The sequence below is a fragment of the Chiloscyllium plagiosum genome, chromosome 7 (assembly GCF_004010195.1).
Source record: "Chiloscyllium plagiosum isolate BGI_BamShark_2017 chromosome 7, ASM401019v2, whole genome shotgun sequence".
In the NCBI taxonomy this organism is placed as follows: Eukaryota; Metazoa; Chordata; class Chondrichthyes; order Orectolobiformes; family Hemiscylliidae; genus Chiloscyllium; species Chiloscyllium plagiosum.
In genome coordinates, this window is record NC_057716.1 from 27029775 (window position 1) to 27051756 (window position 21982).

Here is a 21982-nt window from a genome sequence, read left to right on the forward strand (position 1 = left end):
TATAACGAGCCCCATGTTTTTCCTGCACTGGGTGAATGTTTCTTCTGAATTTCTTAGTAACTTGTGTTGATGAGTAGTTACGTTATTCCCTGCAATAGAAAATGATTTCTGCATTCTTAACTGAGCTTTTCATAACTGAAAGCCTCAGCCTTTTTTTAAGGAGAAAGTGAGGACTGCAGATGCTGGAGATCAGAATAGAGTGTGTGGTAATGGAAAAGCAAAGCAGGTCAAGCAGCATTCGAGAAGCAGGAGTGTGTTTTAGGCATAATCCCTTCAGCAGGAATCCTGAGGAAGGGATTATGCCCGAAACGTCAATTCTCCTGCTCCTCGGATGCTGCCTGACCTGCTTTGCTTTTCCAGCACCACGCTCTGGATTTAGCCTTTGTCAGGCTGTTTCTGCAGATTGTGCTTCACTGGTGTGCATAATTGCACACTTTAACCAAGTGAAAGTGAAATCATTTACACTTTAGATGCCATCTTTTTGGTAGTAAATTGAGTCCCAGTTCAGAAACTTCAAGTGCTGTCTAGGCACGTCCAATGTGTACTCAAGGTCTGCTGCACTGTGGAGTGCCATTTTTCAGTTAAGATGTGCCCTGTCTGACCCTGGATTTCAAAAAAAAATTGTTCCAGCGCTAGCTAACATGATTAGTTATACATTGAACTGGCTAAATTTATGCTTTATTCTCATGACTACAGTTTTTCTTGCTCTATTTGCACGACTTTGACTCTGACGTTGTCCTGTTGAGTTGATTGCCTAGTTTCAATTTGTTAAAGTTAATGTTTTAAGGACGTAGGTTGTGAAAAGTGCAGTACAAATGAAAGTTATTCTTGTAGTAATATATTCGTAGAATCATGCGCAAAGCCTGTTTTGTACTTGAAATGTGTTCTGTCATAGCATGTGGTGATGTAGTTGCTAGAATGTCTCAAATAAAATCTTTTTAAGCTGTAGAACTGACCTTTCACAGTCTATGACAACGATGTGTAGAACAGTCAAATTAAGTGCAGCAATTTTTTTGTGACAAAACACTTATTGGCAGAGCTGCAGGTTTGAGGGGTAGCTGGAAGAGCCGATGCACTCCAGACTGCCTTGAGTTTAATAGTTGACAAAACTTCTCTCCAACCACTGAACTCCCATTTTTACTCTGATCAATTGCACGTTGTATAGTGACAGCAATCTGAGCCCTGTCGGCACCCGTGTCTTTGCAGTTGTTACGTCCTGACTAAATCATCCAACAAGTAGCGTGATTTGTAACAGTGAAATACTCGCTCCGAGCAAGTCCCATCTCAAAAATTAGTTCACCTATCTTAAACAGTGTTTTGACTTGGTTGAATCCTGTCATGTACTGATACCAAATAACTCCTCAGGAGTAAGAGTCATAGAAGGGAGAAAAATCACTAATCTCGTTGATTTGAGGGAAAATGCCTTAATTCACAATGAAGAAAGGATTGACTTGTTTGCTGTTCATCGATGCCTATCATAGCTGCAGAAGTGTCAATATCTTAGCGGGGGGTGGCATTTAATTGTTAATCCCGATCCGATCCCGATCCAGAAAATAGCTGTGTGTTGAATCCAGATCTTAAACGCTAATTCTCAAATCTAAGGATGTTGTTTAGTATCTTTCTGCTGTTTCGCCTGTTGTGTTTCTTCCAAGTGTCGCAATCTTCGACCTTTTGCTTCAAGATCTGTCCTCTGCCTTGACAATTACCTGGCAAAAGTGCCACCATCTTTGTGTGACCACGGGTGCACGGAGTCTCGAATACACCGTTTGCATTGAGAAATGTGGAGAAGGGTGAGCCTTGGTCGTTGACTTGTTGTTCCAACTGGACCTCAACAGCCAGAGCATCGACACGCCTCCATTCCTAAATGTGTCCATCTGCAGTTGCTAATGTGGAATAAGTACTGAAATTATCCCTGTCCAGGATCTTTCCTGTAATTCCTGCTCAGTTTTGAATAGCAGCCAGAGTCAAATGAAACACTTTGAAGTGCATTCTAACAAAACCGATGGCAGGTTTTGCTTACAGATATTCATATTTGCTTTTTTCCAGTTGCTGGCACGTCCAAGTGCTTTCAGCGCTTTGTTTTTTTTTTAAAAAACGTCAAGCTCCTGTGCGTGGTGGGGATGGGAAGGGAACAAAAATTTCCTTTTTCTTTTCTGGGAGCCTCGGCTTTCTATGGTGCAGTCGTCTCCGGGCGTTCCCTCCCGGGCCTGTGGGGAAACATGAAGTCGAGGTGTCCCTTTAACGGTGGGCGCGGCCGCGTTTCCGCGTCGGCGGCCAGCAAATCGCCCTGCAGCCCCTTTAAGGGTGGCCAGGAAGTAGAGCAGGAAGCAGCTGAACTCTGACCGTGAGGGTGGAAGCACATTCAGCGCGCTCGAAAGGCACGGTAAGGGGAGGGGGCGACGCTGTGTATCTGGGGGCCCTACTCGACTGGGAGAGACGTGTGTGTGCGCGCGCGCGAGGCGAATCCGTAGTACCACGCGGGGACCGCTCAATTTACTTGTTACTTTCAATGTTGCAATTTGCGCGGTGTATCTTTTCAAGCCCTAGGGGGAACACATCAGCTAAAGAGTTTGGTTTTATTTTCGCACGGGGGGGGGGGGCTGAGGTGGTAGTGTTGAAATGCATTCGGACGATTGTCTACTCCACCCACCAGGGCAACCCATCTGCTCTAACGCGAATTCTATTTGTTTTGATTCGCTTGACCTCAACACCGGAATCTTAATCCTTCTCCTGACACCCCCCCGGTCTGTCAGCAACTGCTGAGCTGTCAATGGTCGAGGAGGGGGAAGGAGACAGGTGTTACTCGTGCAGCTCAAGCGTCACCATTTAAACGTGTGTTTTCTGGAGTTTTTAAGGCAGGCCATTTCTAAAGAGACAGAATAAGCAGTTGCGTTTACTGAAGACGTCTGGCTAAGCTCGTATAAGTCTAACAGTCAATGTAAACTTTCTGCTTCCTGTGTGCTTAAAGACTGCAACTGATGGCCTTGTAGAATATATTTTGAGCTGTAAGCAAATGATTTCGATCAAAGCTTGTGCATCTGGTATCGAATCAAAATTCTATTCGTCTCTGCCTGAAGATTAACCAATGTTGTGCACAAGTTTGACAGCAGAAGCTAGGCCTATTTTGAATCAAGATATTTTAATTTGATCCAATTCCCCTATCGTTTGGGGGGGGGGTACTTTTGAGTGAGTTGTGTTAGCACCTTCGAAGTCAGCAAGTAGTGTTTCTCTCCCTGCATTAACTGAATTGAGATCTGCAGTTGACAGCTGACAGTGTGCAGTCTCGTGTTAAGCTGCAGCGTCCATCTTTTTAATGTTGAATTTGTGGCAGGGATCCAGTGGCAGCCTGGTAGGTTTTGCACTGTCAGGTATTGTTGATTCCAAGTTTGTAATTCGATGCAGATATTTTCTAATTAACCAGTTCAGAAATTTTATTACACACTTTGAGAGAATGTGGGATTTGAACCAAGGTTTCCTGGCCCAGAGGTAGACACATTACCACTGCAGGAGAAAGTGAGGACTGCAGATGCTGGAGATCAGAGCTTAAAAATGTGTTGCTGGAAAAGCGCAGCAGGTCAGGCAGCATCCAAGGAGCAGGAGAATAGACATTTCGGGCACTAGCCCTTCTTGCAGAGGATCCGGAGGGAGGTCTGTTGCTGGAGACTTCAGATTTGTTGTAGGTACTGGTTGTCCTGGTTGGGTCCAAAGGGCTTGTGCACGAAACATCGATTCTCCTGCTCCTTGGATGCTGCCTGACCTGCTGCGCTTTTCCAGCAACACATTTTTAAGTACATTACCACTGCACCACAGGAGCCCTTCTGTTGTCAGATGTGTGTGATGTTTGGAAGTAATGTGATACTAGTACTGGTAATCTTTTGAAGTTACAGACTAAAAAAAAATACAAAAATTGGTACTTTTAGGTTTTTTTTAACCTCAAACTGGAATTGTGAAAATGGTCAGGTTACAGCTAATGGGCTCAGTGATCTTCATGTGTTCATGCATGGATACTATTGTGGATAGGAGTTGACTGGCTGGTTTGTGATGCAGTATGGCACCAACAGCATCAGTTCAATTCCTGTACCTTGCCTGAGGAGTGGTGACCTCGTCTTAGACCACCACCACTCATATCTCTGAGAGAGCAACCTGATAATCCTCTGGGACTATAGCCACAGTAATAAGGTAAAAGTTGCCATCAGACAAGACTAGATGCTGGTAATTCTGTTACAACTCACTCTTCAAAGCCTGTGCATCATCTCATTGTTGTAGAAAGGCAGTCAACATTATCAAAAACTTCACCCCAGTTATAATCTCTTCCAACATCTTCCATCAGGCAGTAGATATAAAAGCTTAAACACGTGGACCAACAGTTTCAAAAGCAGCTTCTTACCTATTGTTATTAGACTGCTGAACGGACCCCTCAAATTTCAAATCTAATGTTGATGTTGCTTTTGTACACCTGTGCAGCCATAACTTTGTACGCTTTGTTCTGTTCAATCATCTTATGATCTACCTGTACTGCATGCAAAACAAAACCTTTTTCACTGTACTTAGGTGTATCTGACAATAAATCAGATCACATGGCAGAATTTAGGAGTGTGGTGGAATATTCCCCAATTGCCAGGATGAGTGTAGCTCCAACAACATTCAAGAAGCTTGATATCATCCCGGACCAAGGAACCTGCTTGATTACCACTCCATTTAACATGTTCAGCATGCACTCTCTCCACCGCTGACAGTTGCAGTGCATATTATCTGCAAGACCAACTGTACCAACTCACCAAGTCTCCTTCGTTTGCAGTTTCCAAACCTACAGCAGTACCCACTTTGCACAAAGGTAGCAGATGCATGGGAAACACCATCAGCTTCCTCTCCAAGCCATAAACTATAATTGATTGCAACTATCGCACTGTTCTTTCAGTGGCTCCAGGTTAAAATTGTGTCACTTCCTTCCAATAGCATTGTGCATGTAGCTACACCACATGGACTGCAGAGATTCAGAAAGCAACTCACCACCACCACCTCAACAGCAGCCAAAGAGGAGAACTAAATGTTGGCCTAGCCTGTGAATGAATTAAACACGTCTTTTTTTTCCCTGGATTGGGGCAATACCTTTACACCAATTATCACTTCAGTCTGTTTTTGAAAGTGCGAACTGCGAGGCTGTACACATTTAACTGACCATTAACACAGTTTTAATAATAAGCTATTTAATGAATTTGCAAAGTTTCAATATTTGGGAAAACTAGTCCCAACTCCTTTTTTAAATGTTAAATTGAAATAAAATGTTGCACTTTGTGCAAGGTACTATATAATCTCCCGATGGCTATAAAGCATCTGGAGACAATGTAGTACTTTTGATATTAAGCAACTATTTATGTTGGAAACAATTTGCATACATCCAAATGATAATATGATGAACAGATCATCTGTATTTCTTGCAAATATAACGTTTATTGCAAGACAAACTTAGACAAAATCCCTTTTTCTATCAACTCAAGATCATCTATTCCTGGGTATATGATAGAGGGTAAGCAATGCCCCGGGCTCCAGGAAGAGTAATCTTGCAATAGTATCATTAATCTTTTATGTCCACTTGAGTGAGTAGATTGGACCTCTTTAGGATCTGAACTGAAAAGATAGCATTGGAGTAAGGCTTAGTATATAATCCGGACAGCGGACCAGACCTTCACCCTTTAATTTTCTGATCCAAAAGTGTGCAATTGCCGAGCTCTGATTGTCTGAAGTTGTAGGATGGTCTCCAGCATGTTGTGGAGTCAACTATATGTCCCAAATGCACTGAAAACCAAGGGTACAACTTTGACTTAATTACTACTCTGCAAGAAGATTATGATCAGCTTGTGTTTTTATCATATCCTAGGTTGTGATCAGATTATTTTCTTTTTCTGAATTTAACCAAAATAAAACAGAAGTTTCAGTATTAAATTCAGGAAGAAATTGTGGCTGGAGTGTGGTGAGAATGTGGCAGTTATCATCATATGGAATGGTGGGGACAAATAAGATTCCTTATGTTGGTGATGGCTACAGACATGGGACAGAAGTATGCCATTTGGCCCATCGAGTCTATTTTGTCATTCAATGAGATCATAGCTGATTTAACTGCACTTTCCTGCCTTTGTCTCCATGCCCCGTGATTCCCTTACTGATTTAAAATTCCGTCTATTTCAGCCTTGAATATAATTAATAATCCAGCTTTTGAGTGCACGCTGCAGTACATATTTCTGCAGATTTATTACCCTTGGAGAAGAAATTCCTCCTCATCTTTGTCTTACATGGGTGACCACTTATTCTGCACTTTTGAGGTGGAAATTTGAGTTAATATAGACCAACTAGACCAAATAGTCTTTTTTTAAAAATGCATATTCAATATAATCAAAACTGTTCGCACTTGGAATAGTTTGCATTGCATTTGAAGTATTTTAGGCTTGTGTTGAGTGTTCTTGATTTAGACATGTATAGTTTCGTCAGAAGAATTGGTGGAGAGGATTATAATTACAACATTTAAGACAGCTGGGTGGCTACACGAACAGGAAGGGTTCGAGGGATTTGGGCCAAATGCTGGCAAATGGGACGAGGTCACTTTGGGATGGCTGATCAACAGCAGACGAGTTGACTATTGGATGTATGAATTTCACTCTGCCCCCAACAATGGTTTCGGCACTTAATGCTGACAGTGTTTGTGGATAAAACTGATTTCAAAATGTTTACTTAACAATATGCTCTGATCCTATATTCAAGCTGAGTTAGATTTTTGATGGACCAGGAAATCAAGGTATGCAGGAGTGGGAACAGTAGCAGAACAGAAGTTTATTAAGATCACAATAAAATCATCCATGGCCTTTGCAAAAGATTGCGCAGGCTTAAAGGCCAAATAGTCCACTTGGATTCCTGCAGAAATTCGTCAAAGAGCATGAGACAGCACTTTTCAAATCCACGACCGCTTCTGTCTAGAAGGACAAGTGCAGCAGATAATAGACAATAGGTGCCGGAGTAGGCCATTCTGCCCTTCGAGCCTGCACCACCATTCATTATGATCATGGCTGATCATACTCAATTAGTATCCTGTTCCTGCCTTATCTCCATAACCCTTGATTCCACTGTCCTTGAGAGCTCTATCCAACTCTTAAATGAATCCAGAGACTGGGCCTCCACTGCCCTCTGAGGCAGAGCATTCCACACACCCACCACTCTCTGGGTGAAGAAGATTCTCCTCATCTCTGTTCTAAATGGCCTACCATTTTTAAGCTGTGTCCTCTGGTTCGGGACTCACCCATCAGCGGAAACCTGTTTCCTGCCTCCAGAGTGTCCAATCCTTTAATAATCTTATATGTCACAATCAGATCCCCTCTCAGTCTTCTAAACTCAAGGGTATACAAGCCCAGTCGCTCCAATCTTTCAACATAAGATAGTCCCGCCATTCTAGGAATTGACCTCGTGAACCTACGCTGCACTCCCTCAATAGCCAGAATGTCTTTACTCAAATTTGGAAAGACAAATGGGAATACCACCGCTTGCAAGTTCCCCTCCAAGCTACTCACCATCCTGCATTGGGAATATATCACCATTCTTTCACTATTGCTGGGTCAAAATCCTGGAATTCATTCCGTAATGGCATTGTTGGTCAACCCACAGCAGGCGGACTGCAGCAGTTCAAGAAGTCAGCTCCCACTACCTTCTCAAGGGCAACTAGGGATGGACAATAAATGCTGACCAGCCAGTGATGCCTGCACTGAAATAAATAAGTTTGTGTTCTTAGAACCTATAAGCTGGTTATGGTACAAAAAAAGAGGCCATTTAGCCCATTGTGTTTGCCCCAGCTAAATAAACTAGTCACCTGTTCTAATCACACCCTTCAGCATGTGGTCCGTTACCCTACTGGATATGAAGCTTCAGACGCACATCTAGGATCCTTTCAAAGTGAAAGGGTCTCTCCCTCAACCACCTAATTTGGCAGTTATTTCCCCGCTTTGGGTGAAAAACAGTTTCCTCATATCCCCTCTAAGTCTTCTACTGATCACCTTAAATCTTAGCCCCTGGAAAGACGTCTTCTCTGTCAATTTTAACCAAGCCCCTCATCATTTCATAACCTTGATTCAGTCACTACTCCGCCTCCTCTGTACTAAGGAAAACAATCACAGCCTTTCTAATTTCTCCTCTGACCTGGGACTTTCAAACCCTGCCGATATTCTTGTAAATAACCTCTGCACTCTAACTATGGCAGCTGTGTTATGAATGTAAGTACAGCTCTCAGCTGTGGACTGACCAACGTCTTGTATAGCTTCAGCATTATGCCCTGCTTCACATGCAAAACTTCACCCAATGAAGAAAAGTGTATAAAAGGGACCGAAGGGGCAACTTTTTCATACAGAGGGAGGCATGTGTATGGAATGAGCTGCCATAGGAACTGGTGGCGGCTGGTACAATTACAACATTTAAAAGTCATCCGGATGGGTATATGAATAGGAAGCGTATCAAGGGATGTGGGCTAACTGCTGGCAAATGAGACTAGATAAATTTAGGGTATCGGGTCGGCATGGAAAAGGTGGACGGAAGGGTCTGTTTCTGTGCTGTACAGCTCTATTCCCTATGTCGTCCCTGCCTACCTGTTCTGCCACTTTCAGGGACCTGTGAACATGCACTTCCTCTGTCCCTCCCAGTATCTTCCTTGGGGTATTTCCTAGGTTGCTTTACTTCAAAATGCTTAAAATTCTGTGGATTGAATTCTATTTGCCTCTCACCCAACCGAGTTACTGGTATCATTGTGAACCACGTGGCCAACTTTCATGTCATTTGCAATTTTCATTTCCAAGTTAAGTCAAATGCTGTCTCTAGCTATATGTAATTTTCGTCTTTAATGTGTTGGCCTAGCTTGGTTTTTGGACGAAGGTGGGTGCGCAGCTTGGTCTCTGAATGAAATCTAAGTATTGAAAATTAATCAAACGATGCATCTTTGAATTTCAGTTGCTGTAAATTTAAAAACTAATTTAGCTTTCAATTTTTTTTTTTACCTGCACTGTTCTCTGAATAAACTTCAGAGGTGACTGGTTAGGTTTCAGTATAATCCAAAGGGGGCCTTTGCAAAGTTACAAGGGGACATGTCTCTGAACAGTTCCAGTACACAGCACAACATGACTGGAGAAGTTAGGACTGTTCTCCTTGAAGCAGAGAAGGTTCAAGGGAGAGTTAACCGAGTCGTTCAAAATTACGCAGAGTTTTGATACAGCAGATGAGTCGGTAACCAGAAATTTACAATAAGATACAAGAGAACAAGTGAGGGAGGTCATTTGGTTCAGTGCGTTGTTTTCTGAAATGCACCGACTTCAAAGGGCGATGAAAGTGGATTTCTTAGCAACGTTCAAGAGGGAATTGAGTTGATGCTTTCATTAGAGATATCTGCAGGAGGATGGTGAAAGAGCAGTTCTAATTGGAGAGCTCTTTCAGTGAGGCACGATGGGCAAGAGCCCTCCTCACCGTGTGGCTGTGTTTGACATGCAGTGTTAGCTCGGAATGTTGATATTATGAACATTCCCCTGGTCTATTGTGTGGTGTAGGTTTAGAATGTTTCTGCTGTAAACATTCTCCATCTATTGTTGTGCAACATGGTCTCGGCAGAGACAGCATTACACAAAATAGCTTGCTGCAATTTAATATTCACTGCAATTTCCATGAACTATGACATGTTAAGAAAAAAACTGATCTTTATTAGGGCATCGAGTTATTCCAGCCCTGATACACAAATCAACTGGCAGAGCAAGTCCACTGTCACTCCCTAGTGACAAAGGTAAGGGCCCCTGTTCTCTTGTCATCCTATACTCATTGACCTACATTGGCTACCAGTCGAGCAACAGCCCAGTTTTAAAACTCTCATTCTCGTTTGTAAGTGGCCATATGACTTTACCAGTCCAACCTCCTGTAGCCCTCCGGATATCTAGTCCGGTCCATTTTCTTTTGTTGCTCCGCTGTTGGTGACTGAGCCTAGAAAGCTGTAGGCACAAGCATGACAACTTCACCAAACCTCTGTCTCTTTCCATCTCCTGGATGCTTCTAAAAGCCTATTTCTTTGGCCAGTTCTATTCAAATGTCCCCTTACGTGGGCTGGGTGTCACATTTCCTCTGGTTTTGTGAAGTGACATGGGATATTGTACTGCATTGTGTTGTATAATTATATGCTGTTGACTGATTAATGTACCCTCCTCACATGACTATTGGTGCAACTGTTTGAATGGGTTAGATGTTATTCATTCATGTACTGTACATAACACTCTGACCCAGTTTCTTTCAGTAACATGGGGGGCTCAGATTGACCTGGCTTGTTTCATAGTTCTGTGAGCGATTGAATGGATTTGCCAGCAACGTTTACACTCACTATTAGCTGGATTATATTTTATGTTGTAGCTCAGGACCAATTTTAAATCCGTGTTACAATACGCCATTGGAACAGAGACCACTTCACAGTTCAGGACAATTTAATTCTGTCTTTGTGGCTCAGTGTGGTTGGAGCTGATTTAGTACTGCGTCATACAGGTGGATAATTTTTCAGGTTTTATTTTCTGTCTGCAATGCATCCTTCTGAGAAAGTAGTGAGGGGGTTTCTTCATGCTTCAATATCCCGTGACCTGTGGGGTTCTGGGGTTGGGCTCATTGCACGAGTAACTTGTTCGTATTCACTTCTTCAGAGCAGCACTTGAAGAATGCCTTCTTGGGGTGAGGTACCAGCCAGGTCAAATCCATGAATTATTTGCACTCCAGAGAGAGAAAGAGGTAAGGTAACAAAACCCAGGAGCCGACAGATTCCCATTTCCTCTGCATTAAGTTTGAAGGAAATCTCACTTAATGATTTTGTTGTCTCTTGGTCAATCCCAATGCTGGAACACTGTGCGAAATCTATTCTTTCCTCAGCAATCACTCGGTTGAACTGACCAGTAATTGAGCAACAGGTTTTATAAAACAGAGGGCTCGATTCTGCTGTGTAAATGCTCAGCAAATTCTTAGAATGTGTATCTGTCTGCTTTTTTTTTAAATGAAGTCACTCATCCATTCATATTATTCCTTGGCAGAGCATTGCTGCTGACTCAGTGGGTTTGGGTTACTACGTGTCCTGTGTCAGCTGCCCTCTAGTCAGGAGCACTCTACTGTCAGGTTCAGAAGGTCATGAGTTCAGGTTCCTGTTCCAGGGTCTCCACTGTCGCACGGGGTGTGCTAATCAGTGGAGAGGTCGGAGGTATCATCTTTTGGGTGATGCATTACACTGAGCGTGCTCTATCTGCCTTTATTAACATGGGAAACAGGGCAACCAATTTCACAAGTGACTGTGCTTCAAAATAAAGGTTTTGTTGGCTGTGAACCATTTTGGGATGTCCTGTGGTTAAGAAAGGCGATATTAAAAATATCGCTCCCTTTTATTTTTGGCACACAGCCCCCCTGCCCTTGGAAGCAGTGTTTATGAACTACAATAGCTGAGTAGAATATTTTTGCAATTACTGAAAGAAGCCACTAAATAAGCTTCACTAGGGAGGTCATTAAGGGCCTTATGTAAACAACTGATGATGTGCCAAATTGCCTTATGAGGCAATGGTATCGGCTGCTTTTAGTCTTTTTAAATCTTTAGACTCCATTTCAACATCTTGCATTCCTATTTTCAGGATATTTGATATCAAGCATTCAATAGTAAGAGTGGTCTAGGTTTTCTGGGGGTTTTTTTAAGCTTGTTTAACCAATACACTTACAATGCTTTCCATCTCAAGGGAATTAAGTATCAGCAAAATTGCTTTGGTTCAATATGCCTGAAATTGTGTTGATTTCGTCTAATTACATACACACAAAAATGACAGCATGGATGCTGATTTTGGACTACTGTGACAGGGTTGAAGACCTAGCTTGTTTCCCTTTTGTCAAGGATATAGCAGTTGCCGGTAGAGATTGTCCTCTAGTCCGTGCTGTACATCTGACTCCATAAGGCCAACTTCCTGCTGAGGGCTGTGGAACTGCTCCTGGCTGGGTTTGACATTGTAGCTTTGCTGTAAGTTATCAGAGCCAGTGCACCCATAAGCTTTCTGCTATAGCAGGCTTCTTGTTTGCAGAACGTAGATACGGTGAATATTGGATTCTTGTTTTAACTGTGAACTTTTTTTTTACAGTAAACAGTCCAATGCTTTTTGAACTTCTCCAAAATAATAGGAGAGTGTGAATTACCTCCTCAATCTTAAAAACACTGACTTTTATACCCTTTCTTGCTGGCAAAGACATTCTTCATAACATTTCCATTCTCGTCTCTCTCACTGTTTTCACTACCTGCCCCCCCCCCCCCGCCGTCCCTAAACACCACCACATTAGAATGATGCTGTTGAGTTTGCTGTTTATAACAACTTCTCTCAGACTTTTAAGATCTTGCAGCTGTCTTGTCTTTAATCTTCTCACCAGCCTGTGGAAGATCCTTTTTTTTCTCCCCTCACTGTCATGCATCCAGCAGCCCCCATTTTAAACAGGAACTTTTGGTATGGGAAGGATTTTGTGAAACTTGAAAGGATGCAGAAAAGATTTACAAGGATGTTGTCGGGTTTGGAGGTTTGAGCTACAGGGAGAGGCTGAATAGGCTGGAGATATTAGCCCTGGAGCCTCGGAGGCTAGGGAATGACCTTATTGGGGTTTATACAAGTCATGAGGGACATGGATAGGGCGAATTGCTCAGTTCTTTTTCTCTAGGGTAAGTGAGTCCAAAACTAGAGGATATGGTTTAAGGCGAGAGAGGAAAGATATAAAAGGGACCTAAGGGGCAGCTTTTTCACACAGAGGGTGGTGCATGTATGGAGTGAGCTGCCTGGGGAAGTTGTGGAAACTGGTACAATTACAACATTTAAAAGGCATCCAGATGGGTATATAAATAGAAAGGGTTTAGAGGGATAAGGGCCAAATGCTGGCAAGTGGGACTAGATTAATTTAGAATATCTGGTTGGCATGGATGAGTTGAACTTTGCTATAAAACTCTATGACTCCGTCATTAATTCAGAGTTTTGAATTCCTGTTGAAACTAGGATTGAAAAATCTCAAAGCATCATCTTTATAAACGGGATAAGTAATGCTTTGATGTACATGTAAGGGAAGAAGAGTTCAGGTAATCTTATTCATAAGTTTTGTTTCCCCTTCACTTGTGTTTTGGTCATTGCCATTCACTGCTAGCACTCAGACAGGGATAGGATATGTGCAATTTAGAGTTACACGCAAAGCACCTTTTGGTTTTACCTGGAACAGAGCTACTATTAACATGAATATAATTTACCAAGTTCTTTATATCCTGAATGTTCTGTTTTCAAATCCTGCAACATGTCCTGCTATGCCGTAATGATTCTGTAATGATTCTTTTGGGAGACACGTTGGATGATAGAATCACTTAACTTCAGCGTCTGCTTTCATGCTTTTCAGACCTTTGTTCGTTTGTTTGTTTGTTTGTATGTGTTTCAGTTTGCAAAAGACAGCCATCTGGAAACAACTCAAAATTCCTACTACTCAGGCAGGCCAAAGAAATAGGAGGCCATCTGGCTCTGAGCCTGGCTACCGTCACCTGCCTGCATGTTCCCATCTCCTCCATGCTTCCCTGAAAGTCCAAAAAGTATTATATTGGCCTTGAAAATATTGAATAACTTTGCATTGACAGCTCTCTGAGGTAGAGAATCCGTGTCATTCACTAACTCCTCCATGTCCCTTCAGTTTAATTCAACAGAGGGATAGTATGAAATCTTAGAGGCTGGACAAACTAGGGTTGTTTTCTCTGGAGTGGTGGAGGCTGAGAGTAGACCTAATAGCAGTTTACAAAATTGAGAGGCATAGATAGGGTTGACAGTCAGAATCTTTTTCCCAGAGTTAAAACGTCTATTACTAAATGGCATGCATTTAAGGTGAGAAGGGAAAACTTCAAAGGAGATTTGAGAGGCAAATGTTTTTAAGACAATGGTAGGAGTCTGGAACGTGCTGCTAGGATAGTGGTGAAGGCGGATAGGATAGGGGTGTTTACGGGGCTTTTAGATAAGCAAGTGAATAAGCAAGGAGTGGAGGGATGTGAACCATGGGCAGACAGAAGGGTTTAGGCTGCTTTTATTCCTGATGAAGGACTTTTGCCCGAAATGTCGATTTTGCTGCTCCTCGGATGCTGCCTGAACTGCTGTGCTCTTCCAAACCAATAATCCAAAATTTGGTGTCATGTTCAGTACAACAACATGGGTTGAAGGGCCTGACCCTGTGCGTACAGTTCTACATAGCCACCACTTTCATTGACAAACTACTGCTAGAGTCTTTCATGTTGTCTTTGGAGATATTACTGGTATAAGAAAGCAATGATCTTAAACTGAGGCAGGAAATAAATTGTACTTATAGTGCCTTTTTATAATCTAAGGCTGCAACCAAGTGCTTTACACCCAAGGCAATATTTTTGAGTGTAGTCTAATTAAAGTTGTATTTTCTTCTATTAATAATTGATAACTGTTACAGAGATGATCAAGGTAATTTTTTTTATTCTTTGATAGGATGTGTGTGTCATTGACAAGGTCAGCGTTTTTTGATTTTTAATTTGATTTATTATTGTCACATGTACCTAGGTACAGTGACAAGTTTTGTTTTGCATTCACTACAGGCAGATCAGACCATACAAAGGGCATTAGGTTAATAGAACAGAATGAGAAATGTAGTGTTAAGGCTGCTGAGAAGGTGCACAAAGAATGAGATCAACATAAAATTTAAAATTTGAGTGGTCCATTCAGAAATCTGATAACAGTGGGGAAGAAGCTTTGTTGCACACCCACAATTGCCCTCCAGCTGAGTGGCTTGCCAGAGTCACTTCGCAGATCACTTCAGACTCGACCACATTGCTGTGGGTCTGGAGTCACATGTAGGCCAGACAGCTTACAGGTTTCTTTCCCCTGAGGGCATTCATGAATCAGATGGTTTTATATCATCATAGAATCCCTACAACGTGGAAGCAGGCCAAGTGGCCCATCGAGTCCACACTGGCCCTCTGAAGAGCATCCTACCCAGACCCACCCCATCCCTGAAACCCTGTATTTCCCATGGCCAATCCACCTAACTTGCACATCTTTGGACTGTGGGAGGAAACTGGAGCACCAAGAGGTGGCCCACGCTGTGTGCAAATTCCACACAGTCGACTGAGGGTGGAATCGAACATCAGCCGCTAGTGCTGTCAGGTAGCAGTGCTAACCACTGAGCCACCATGCCATCCTAATGACCATCATTGAGAGCAATGGTGACCATGAAACTGAGACAGGCTTCCAATTCCAGATTTAATTCATTGAATTAAAATTCCACCAGTTGCCTCGGTGGGATTTGAACCCTTCTAATAAGATTAACCCTTTGGATTACTCGTCCGGTGATCGTATGCCACCATCTTTCCCCAAATTCAACTGGAGCTGAAGAAGCCTAGTAGTATTTTGACATCGGGATGTTGACATCACTGTTCTGTCTCAGGCTGTAGTTTGTAAGGAAAATAAATTGTCAGAAACGACTCTTCTCCAGGTCCTCTTATTCTGACACTATGGTTATCAATATACTGAAACACAACATGAGCAAACCATTCTACCCAGCGTTCCGGGCTGGTATTTGTGTTACAAACATACTTCCTCCCTTACTTGATCTCACCCTTTCAGCATGCCACCCTGTTCCTTTTCCCTCCTGCACTCATCTAACATTTCCCACGCTACATGGAAGCTGATCACCTCAGCTATTCCTTGGGGTAGTAAGAACCACAGTCTCATAACTCCCTGGGTAAACCAATTTGTCCTGAATCCCTTATTGGATTTCCAAGTGGTTCCCTTACATTTGTGGCCCCTTGTTCCGCACTCTCCCCACAAGTGGAAGTCTCATTTCTCCGCTTATTTCCATGATATTTGGTTGGATGTGAAAGTAAGGATTTTAATCAGTTCCATAGCTGCCCGGTTTAAAAATAGTGCACAGTGTAGAAAAAGGCACAAAAGGAAGCTTATGCTCTGAGAGGACATAGACGTCGTTCAGAGATTCCATTTCAAACAGTAACTATTTGTGTGTTGCAGAGTACCTGTCATGAAGCCAAGCAATGCCGAAGTGCTTTACAAATATTTTAAATACTCTTGGAGTATAATCTCTCTCATAATAGAAGAAAGACAGCAGATAATTGCTGTCCACTACATCACCAACTTTGATGTCATCTGCAAACTGACTAACCACATCTCCTACATTCATACCTCAATCATTTATAGAAATGACAAAAAGCAATGGACCCAGCACTGTCATGTCCTTCATAAGGTGCTGCAACTCAACTGGATGAACTGAGGTCTAGCTAGTGACTTCTCTAAGTTCAACAGAACTTCCTTGCTCTTGTACTCTATACCCCTTCTAAAGACGGGCATGCTTTATTAACTGCTCTCCCAACCTGTCCTGCCACTCTACGTTAAGCTTCAGCTGTCACCAATGTTCCCAGCCCACCAACCTAACATCTTTTTGAAGTTCTCCTCAGTTTCAGATACGTCTGAATTTTGTATCATCTATAATAATCCAAAATCATTAATGTACAATGATCACAATTATCTCCTGAATAGTTACAGGTTTTTAGCATTGGAAGAGGCCCTTCTGCCTATTGTGTACACATGAAGGATATGATTAAACTGGAGAGGGTTCAGAAGAGATTTACTAGGGGGAAATGGAGAGTTTGAGTTGTAAAGATAGGTTGGGATATTTTTCACTGGAGCATAGGAGAGGTGACTTTTGTAGAGGTTCATAAAATCTTGAGGCGTATCGATAAGGTGAATAGCAGGTGCCTTTTCCCAAGGGTTTGGAGAGTTCAAAATTAGGGGGCACATTTTTTAAGGTGAGAGAAGAAAGCTTGAAAAAGGTCTTGAGGGACAACCTTTTTTTTAAAACACAGTGGTTCGTGTGTGGAATGAAATGCCAGAGGAAATGGTGGATACAGGTACAGTTATGTTTAGGACATGTGGATAAGTACATGAATAGGAAAGGTTTGGAGGAATGTAGGCCAAGTGCAGACAGGTGGGACTAGTTTAGTTTGGGGACCTGGTTGTGTGGATTAGAACTAATTGAAGGGTCTGTTTCCATGCTGTATGATTCTGACGCTATGACCTGTCATCAAACATCTGATCTTCTCCCACTGATACCTGATCTATTTGGCCTACTCTATATAGTTGGGCAATACATGTACAATACTGCATCAAGCTACTCTGGCTGCACTTTTTGAGCAAATACATAATGCAGTACCTGAAGTTAAAAACCAACAAAACCTTATGTTTGGTTTCCATTCAATCTGATAGGTGTATCAAGAAGAGAGAGAGAGTCCTTTGCAGAGATGAATGACAGTGCCAGGTAAGTGTGACAACTCTATAAGACCAGTGGCAAATTGCAAGGGGTAGGGATCTATTGGGTATGGAAGCTGGTTGACTGGACAGCATCCAGAGTATCTGGCTGGATAGCTGAGGGGAATTAAAAACCATATCGAGTAATTATTATCAAAATTCCATCCGTGTCAAGGAACTAACTGTCCAAAGGTTTTGTTTGGAGGGATGAGTTCACATCTTGCAAAATATCAAAGCGCCTTAGCTTGGGAAGAGAATATTTTCAGCAAAATGAATAAAATTGGCAGAGATTGAAATATTTTCATCCATGAATAATGGCCTTGAAAGGACTGGGTGATGTATCAGTCATCAGCTTGGGATCCTTTGATCTCCTCTGCTGGACGTAAGAATCTTATTGAAATTAGACTGAATGCTAATAGGTCTGGGTTCATAATTATGCCACTCCTAAGCTTGATAGTTATTTTGAGGCCATGTGCTGTGAGAAATGGAACAATATCAGCAATGTGGTATCTACTGAGGAAATGCACTTTGAAGCTTTCTGTTTTGTACACATCAGGTCAATTTGCAAAGCGATACTAAAGCAAATGGGGAAAGTATTTGAACTATATGAGATAAGATTGCTAAATAAAAACGGAAAGAACTGCGGATGCTGTAAATCAGAAACAAAAACAGATGTTGCTGGAAAAGCTGAGCAGGTCTGGCACCATCTTTGAAGAGAAGTCAAAGTTGACGCTTTGGTTCTGGTGACCCTTCCTCAGAACTGGGATAAGAGTCACTGGTTGGTTAGCGAGCGGACTCTGGTCGAGGCATCGCATTGGAGAATACACCAGTTAATGATGACTGGCAGGTGACTGCCAGACTATGCTTATAAATTTTAAACCAGACAACATACTTGATCAAGACATGGCCTTGAGAAATGAACCAGAGAAGAGCTGCCGCCTGTACAGTTGAGTTGAAACGGGCACTGTGTGGCGATGTTCTTTATCTGCACATGTATATTAATATATGCAGTTTCTAGCACACATAGCTGACTATGCAAAATCAGTATAATTCTTTGGGGACATTTGCTAACCTGTCCTATTGTGGAATCACAACCGATGTGGGATACTGTTGAGTTTTGTGAACATGGCCTAGTTGGATATGGTCTGTACATTGTTGAGAACCAAGGGCCATGCTGTTTGAAATGATCCATCAGTTTTTGGGATGTACGGCACCATACCAGCACTGAAATTCATAGACAACATTTCTCAGTTTTGTGATGGGCATCTTTTTAGCTGGACAATAACATCCTTTCCATGGTGAACACCACTCATGTTACTTCCACACAGTAGCAGCATGAAACAGCTACCTTCGTGACTGTTTTGGTACCTTGATCGTACAGTGCAATCTGACACTTTACAGGATGAAAAGTGACAGCCCTTGGCCTGTTCATGAGTTTATTCAATACGCTGAAAAATGGGTCTGATCAAGGTAGGCATTATTCCATAGGCTGGTTTTGACGAAGCCTAATTTCAACATTAAGGTTGCACAGTGAACAAATGTCTCCGGCCCTATTTATGAAGTTTCAATAGGCCAGCATTATATTGCATGGAACTTTAGGAATCCCAACACATATACTGAATGGAAAGTAGACAATGATAGAGAGCCTTGGGCCGATTTTCCCCTTGCATGTATCTGATGACACACTTCTTACGTTTGGCTCTATAGTTGCACGTGCAAAATTATTTGTCTTAGTGGGCTCCATCCTGTCGACCTTTTAAAATTAAGACTGCAATCTTGTCAATGGGGCTAGGCCATTTATTCACTGCTGATGAAATAAGGCACGTCAAAACCATCCTGCTGGAACATTGCTGCCAAGATCCGATAATTTCTTGCCTTCTGTTGCACACTTTAAAATAGACTCTGTAGCAGCAGGAGCAATGATTTCCCTTTTGTATATGCTACACTGCGCATATTGTCTCCTTTAAAGGGAACACTGCATAGAATGGTTTTAACACATTGCACACCCAATAGCAGCATCAGGACAGCTACAGCATGAATAACTCCAGGAATATCTGGAGTTTCTTGATGACGTAGTTGAGATCTTGAGTCATATCCTCCATGCCTTGTTCCTGATTGTAGAAGCTCGTTCCCATCACAGCTAGAGGGGCTAGGAAAGGGTCTGAGTGCCTTCACTATGGGATACATCAGAGTAATGTTCGAATTCAAAGTGAAAATTGAGGATCTGAAAGAGAATACCTGACACCAAGTAGAAACAACGCCCAGCCCATCAGGTGTCTTTGGAGAGAAAGGCGGTGACTAGACAGTAGAGACAGAGGCTGAGACATGTAAGCAATTCCAACTTCTGTTCAATAAAGTGGGAAGAAACTTCTCATTGCATCATTTAAAATTTCAGAGAGTCTGACAGAACAGTTCTATGGTCTTAAAAGGCTCCTTTCCCTTTATCACCTTCTGATGTATCACTGCTAAGGCTGGGATTTCTTGGCCATCCTAATTATGGTGAGGAGATGTGATAACTGCATTGCTTACTAGCCATTTTGGAGGGGGGGAGTTGTTTCATTGTGGGATTGTATCCAGAAAACACTGGAGAAACTCAGCAGGTCTGTCAGCATCTGCGGAGAGAGAAAAACATTTTGACCTTTTTAGCCCAAAGACTTTCTTTGGATTTCAGACTTGCCGAAGAGTCTTTGGATTCATAAAAACGTCAACTGATTTTTTTTCCCCTCTCTCCAAAGTTGCTGACACAGCTGCTGAGTTTCAACAGCAACTTCTGTTCTTATTTCAGATTTCCAGCATCTATGGTGTTTTTGCATTTATTATTTTGAGGTTGTAGTTACAACATTGGCCAGTTAATGATGGCCGCTTTCTTTCCCTAAAAGGCATCTATTGGCTGTTCTTAGACAATGCCTTGAAGATAATTTCCATTAATATCAAATTTTCATTTTCCCAGACAATCTGCACAGTTGAAATTTCAATTTATCATGATGGGGTTTGAGCTCCATTCTCTGGATTACTAGTCCAAGAGTCACACAACCAATACACCGCATCATTTTCTCATCGGGGACATGACCCTATTGATGGAAGTGAGAGATGGCGATTTCTTCATCCTTGCACACAATAGCTACTGTTTGGTGTTTTTGTTAAAACAATACCTGGTTCAGCCCAGGTCAGCTTGCTATGTGATGTGTGTCTAATAGGATTAGTGTGCTGCTTTTGGCCTTTGCAGTGGCGATGGACCACACCAGGAACAGCCAATACCAGAGACATTCTCGAAACAGAGCAGGCGAGGCTATTGCGGCTGCTGTAAAGAGTTGTATACCTGTCTGGAACAGGTAAGGATAGTGTGAGTGCTTCATAATTATCAAAAAAATAAATTGAGTCCAGCATAGCTTGATAATGCAGGCCCCAGTGGTCGTCCTCTTGGCTCATTACTTGTGCATCCACTTCTGAGCAGGAATGTCATGGATTCAAGCTGAATGCCAGATAATTCAGTACTTCACCTCAACTGGTAAATCAGTGCAGTGCTGATGGAAGGCTGCATTGCCAGCAATGCTGTCCAGCTGATAGCCTGTCAACTTCCACAAGGTGATTGAAAAGGATTACCTAGCACTATGTGAAGCAAAGCAATTCTCTCTGCTTTCCTGGCCCATGTATTTTCTCTTGACCAATATCAGTAGAGTGGTAACATGAAAGCAAAATGCTGCCAAGCTGGAAATCTGAAATAAAACATTGGAGATACTCCATGGGTCCACCAGTTTCTGTGGATAACGAAACAGGTCACAGAGCAGAAGCAGTGATTGTCAGTGGCCTAGTGTCTCAATTCCCTTCAAAAGAGAAGTTCCTATAATAATGGAAAATGGGAAAAGTTCTCTGCTGGTTGGAGTAAGGACTGGCACATAGGACGATGGTTGTGGGAGTTCAATTGTATCAGCCCCAGGATGCCTCTGTAGGAGTTCCTCAAGGTAGTATCCTAGACCCAACCATCTTCAACTCCTTCAATAATGATCTTCCCTCCGTCATAAGGACAGGAGTGGGGATGTTCATTGAAGATTGTACCGTACAACGTTCAGCATCATTCTCAACTCCTCAGGTACTGAAGCAGTCCATGTTCAAAAGCAACAAGATAAGGCTTGGGCTGACAAGTGGCAAATAACATTCACAGCACACAAATGGCAATGGCTATCTCCAAAAAGAGACAATTTAACCACTACCCCTTAACACTCAATGGTGTTACCATCACTGACTCTCCCACTATTACCATCCTGGGGGAGGGGTTATTATTGACCAGAAACTCAAATGGACTTGCTGGATAAATACAGTGACTATAAGAGCAGGCCAAGGCTTGGAACATTGAGTAACTCACCTCCTGACTTCACAAAGCCTGTCCACTAGCTATAAGGCATAAGTCAGGAATGTAATTGAATAGTTCCCACTTTCCTGGATGGGTGCAGCTCCAACAACACTCCAAGAAGCTTTGACATCATTCAGGACAAAGCTCCGCATGAATGGCACCAAATCCACTCCCTCCACCACTGATACACAGTAGCAGCTGTGTGTGCTATCTACAAGATGCACTGCAGAACTTCAGCAAGGATCCCGTAGAACCTTCCAAACCCATG

The 21982-nt window shown here is 42.4% G+C and overlaps 1 protein-coding gene across 4 annotated transcripts in view; it reads left to right on the forward strand.

The window, feature by feature from the left end:
- The first annotated feature begins 2121 nt into the window (after positions 1–2121).
- The window catches only part of zdbf2 (zinc finger, DBF-type containing 2), a 30198-nt gene continuing 10337 nt past the window's right edge, over positions 2122–21982 (forward strand). The window contains exons 1-4 of one of the 4 annotated variants that reach the window (XM_043693325.1): positions 2122–2383; positions 10695–10779; positions 17322–17373; positions 20590–20695. In XM_043693325.1, the coding sequence (XP_043549260.1) occupies positions 17357–17373; positions 20590–20695 (123 nt within the window). In that variant the 5' untranslated portion in view covers positions 2122–2383; positions 10695–10779; positions 17322–17356. The remainder of the gene's footprint in view (positions 2384–10694; positions 10780–17321; positions 17374–20589; positions 20696–21982) is intronic. The other 3 variants (XM_043693327.1, XM_043693326.1, XM_043693328.1) reach the window with 3 other exon arrangements.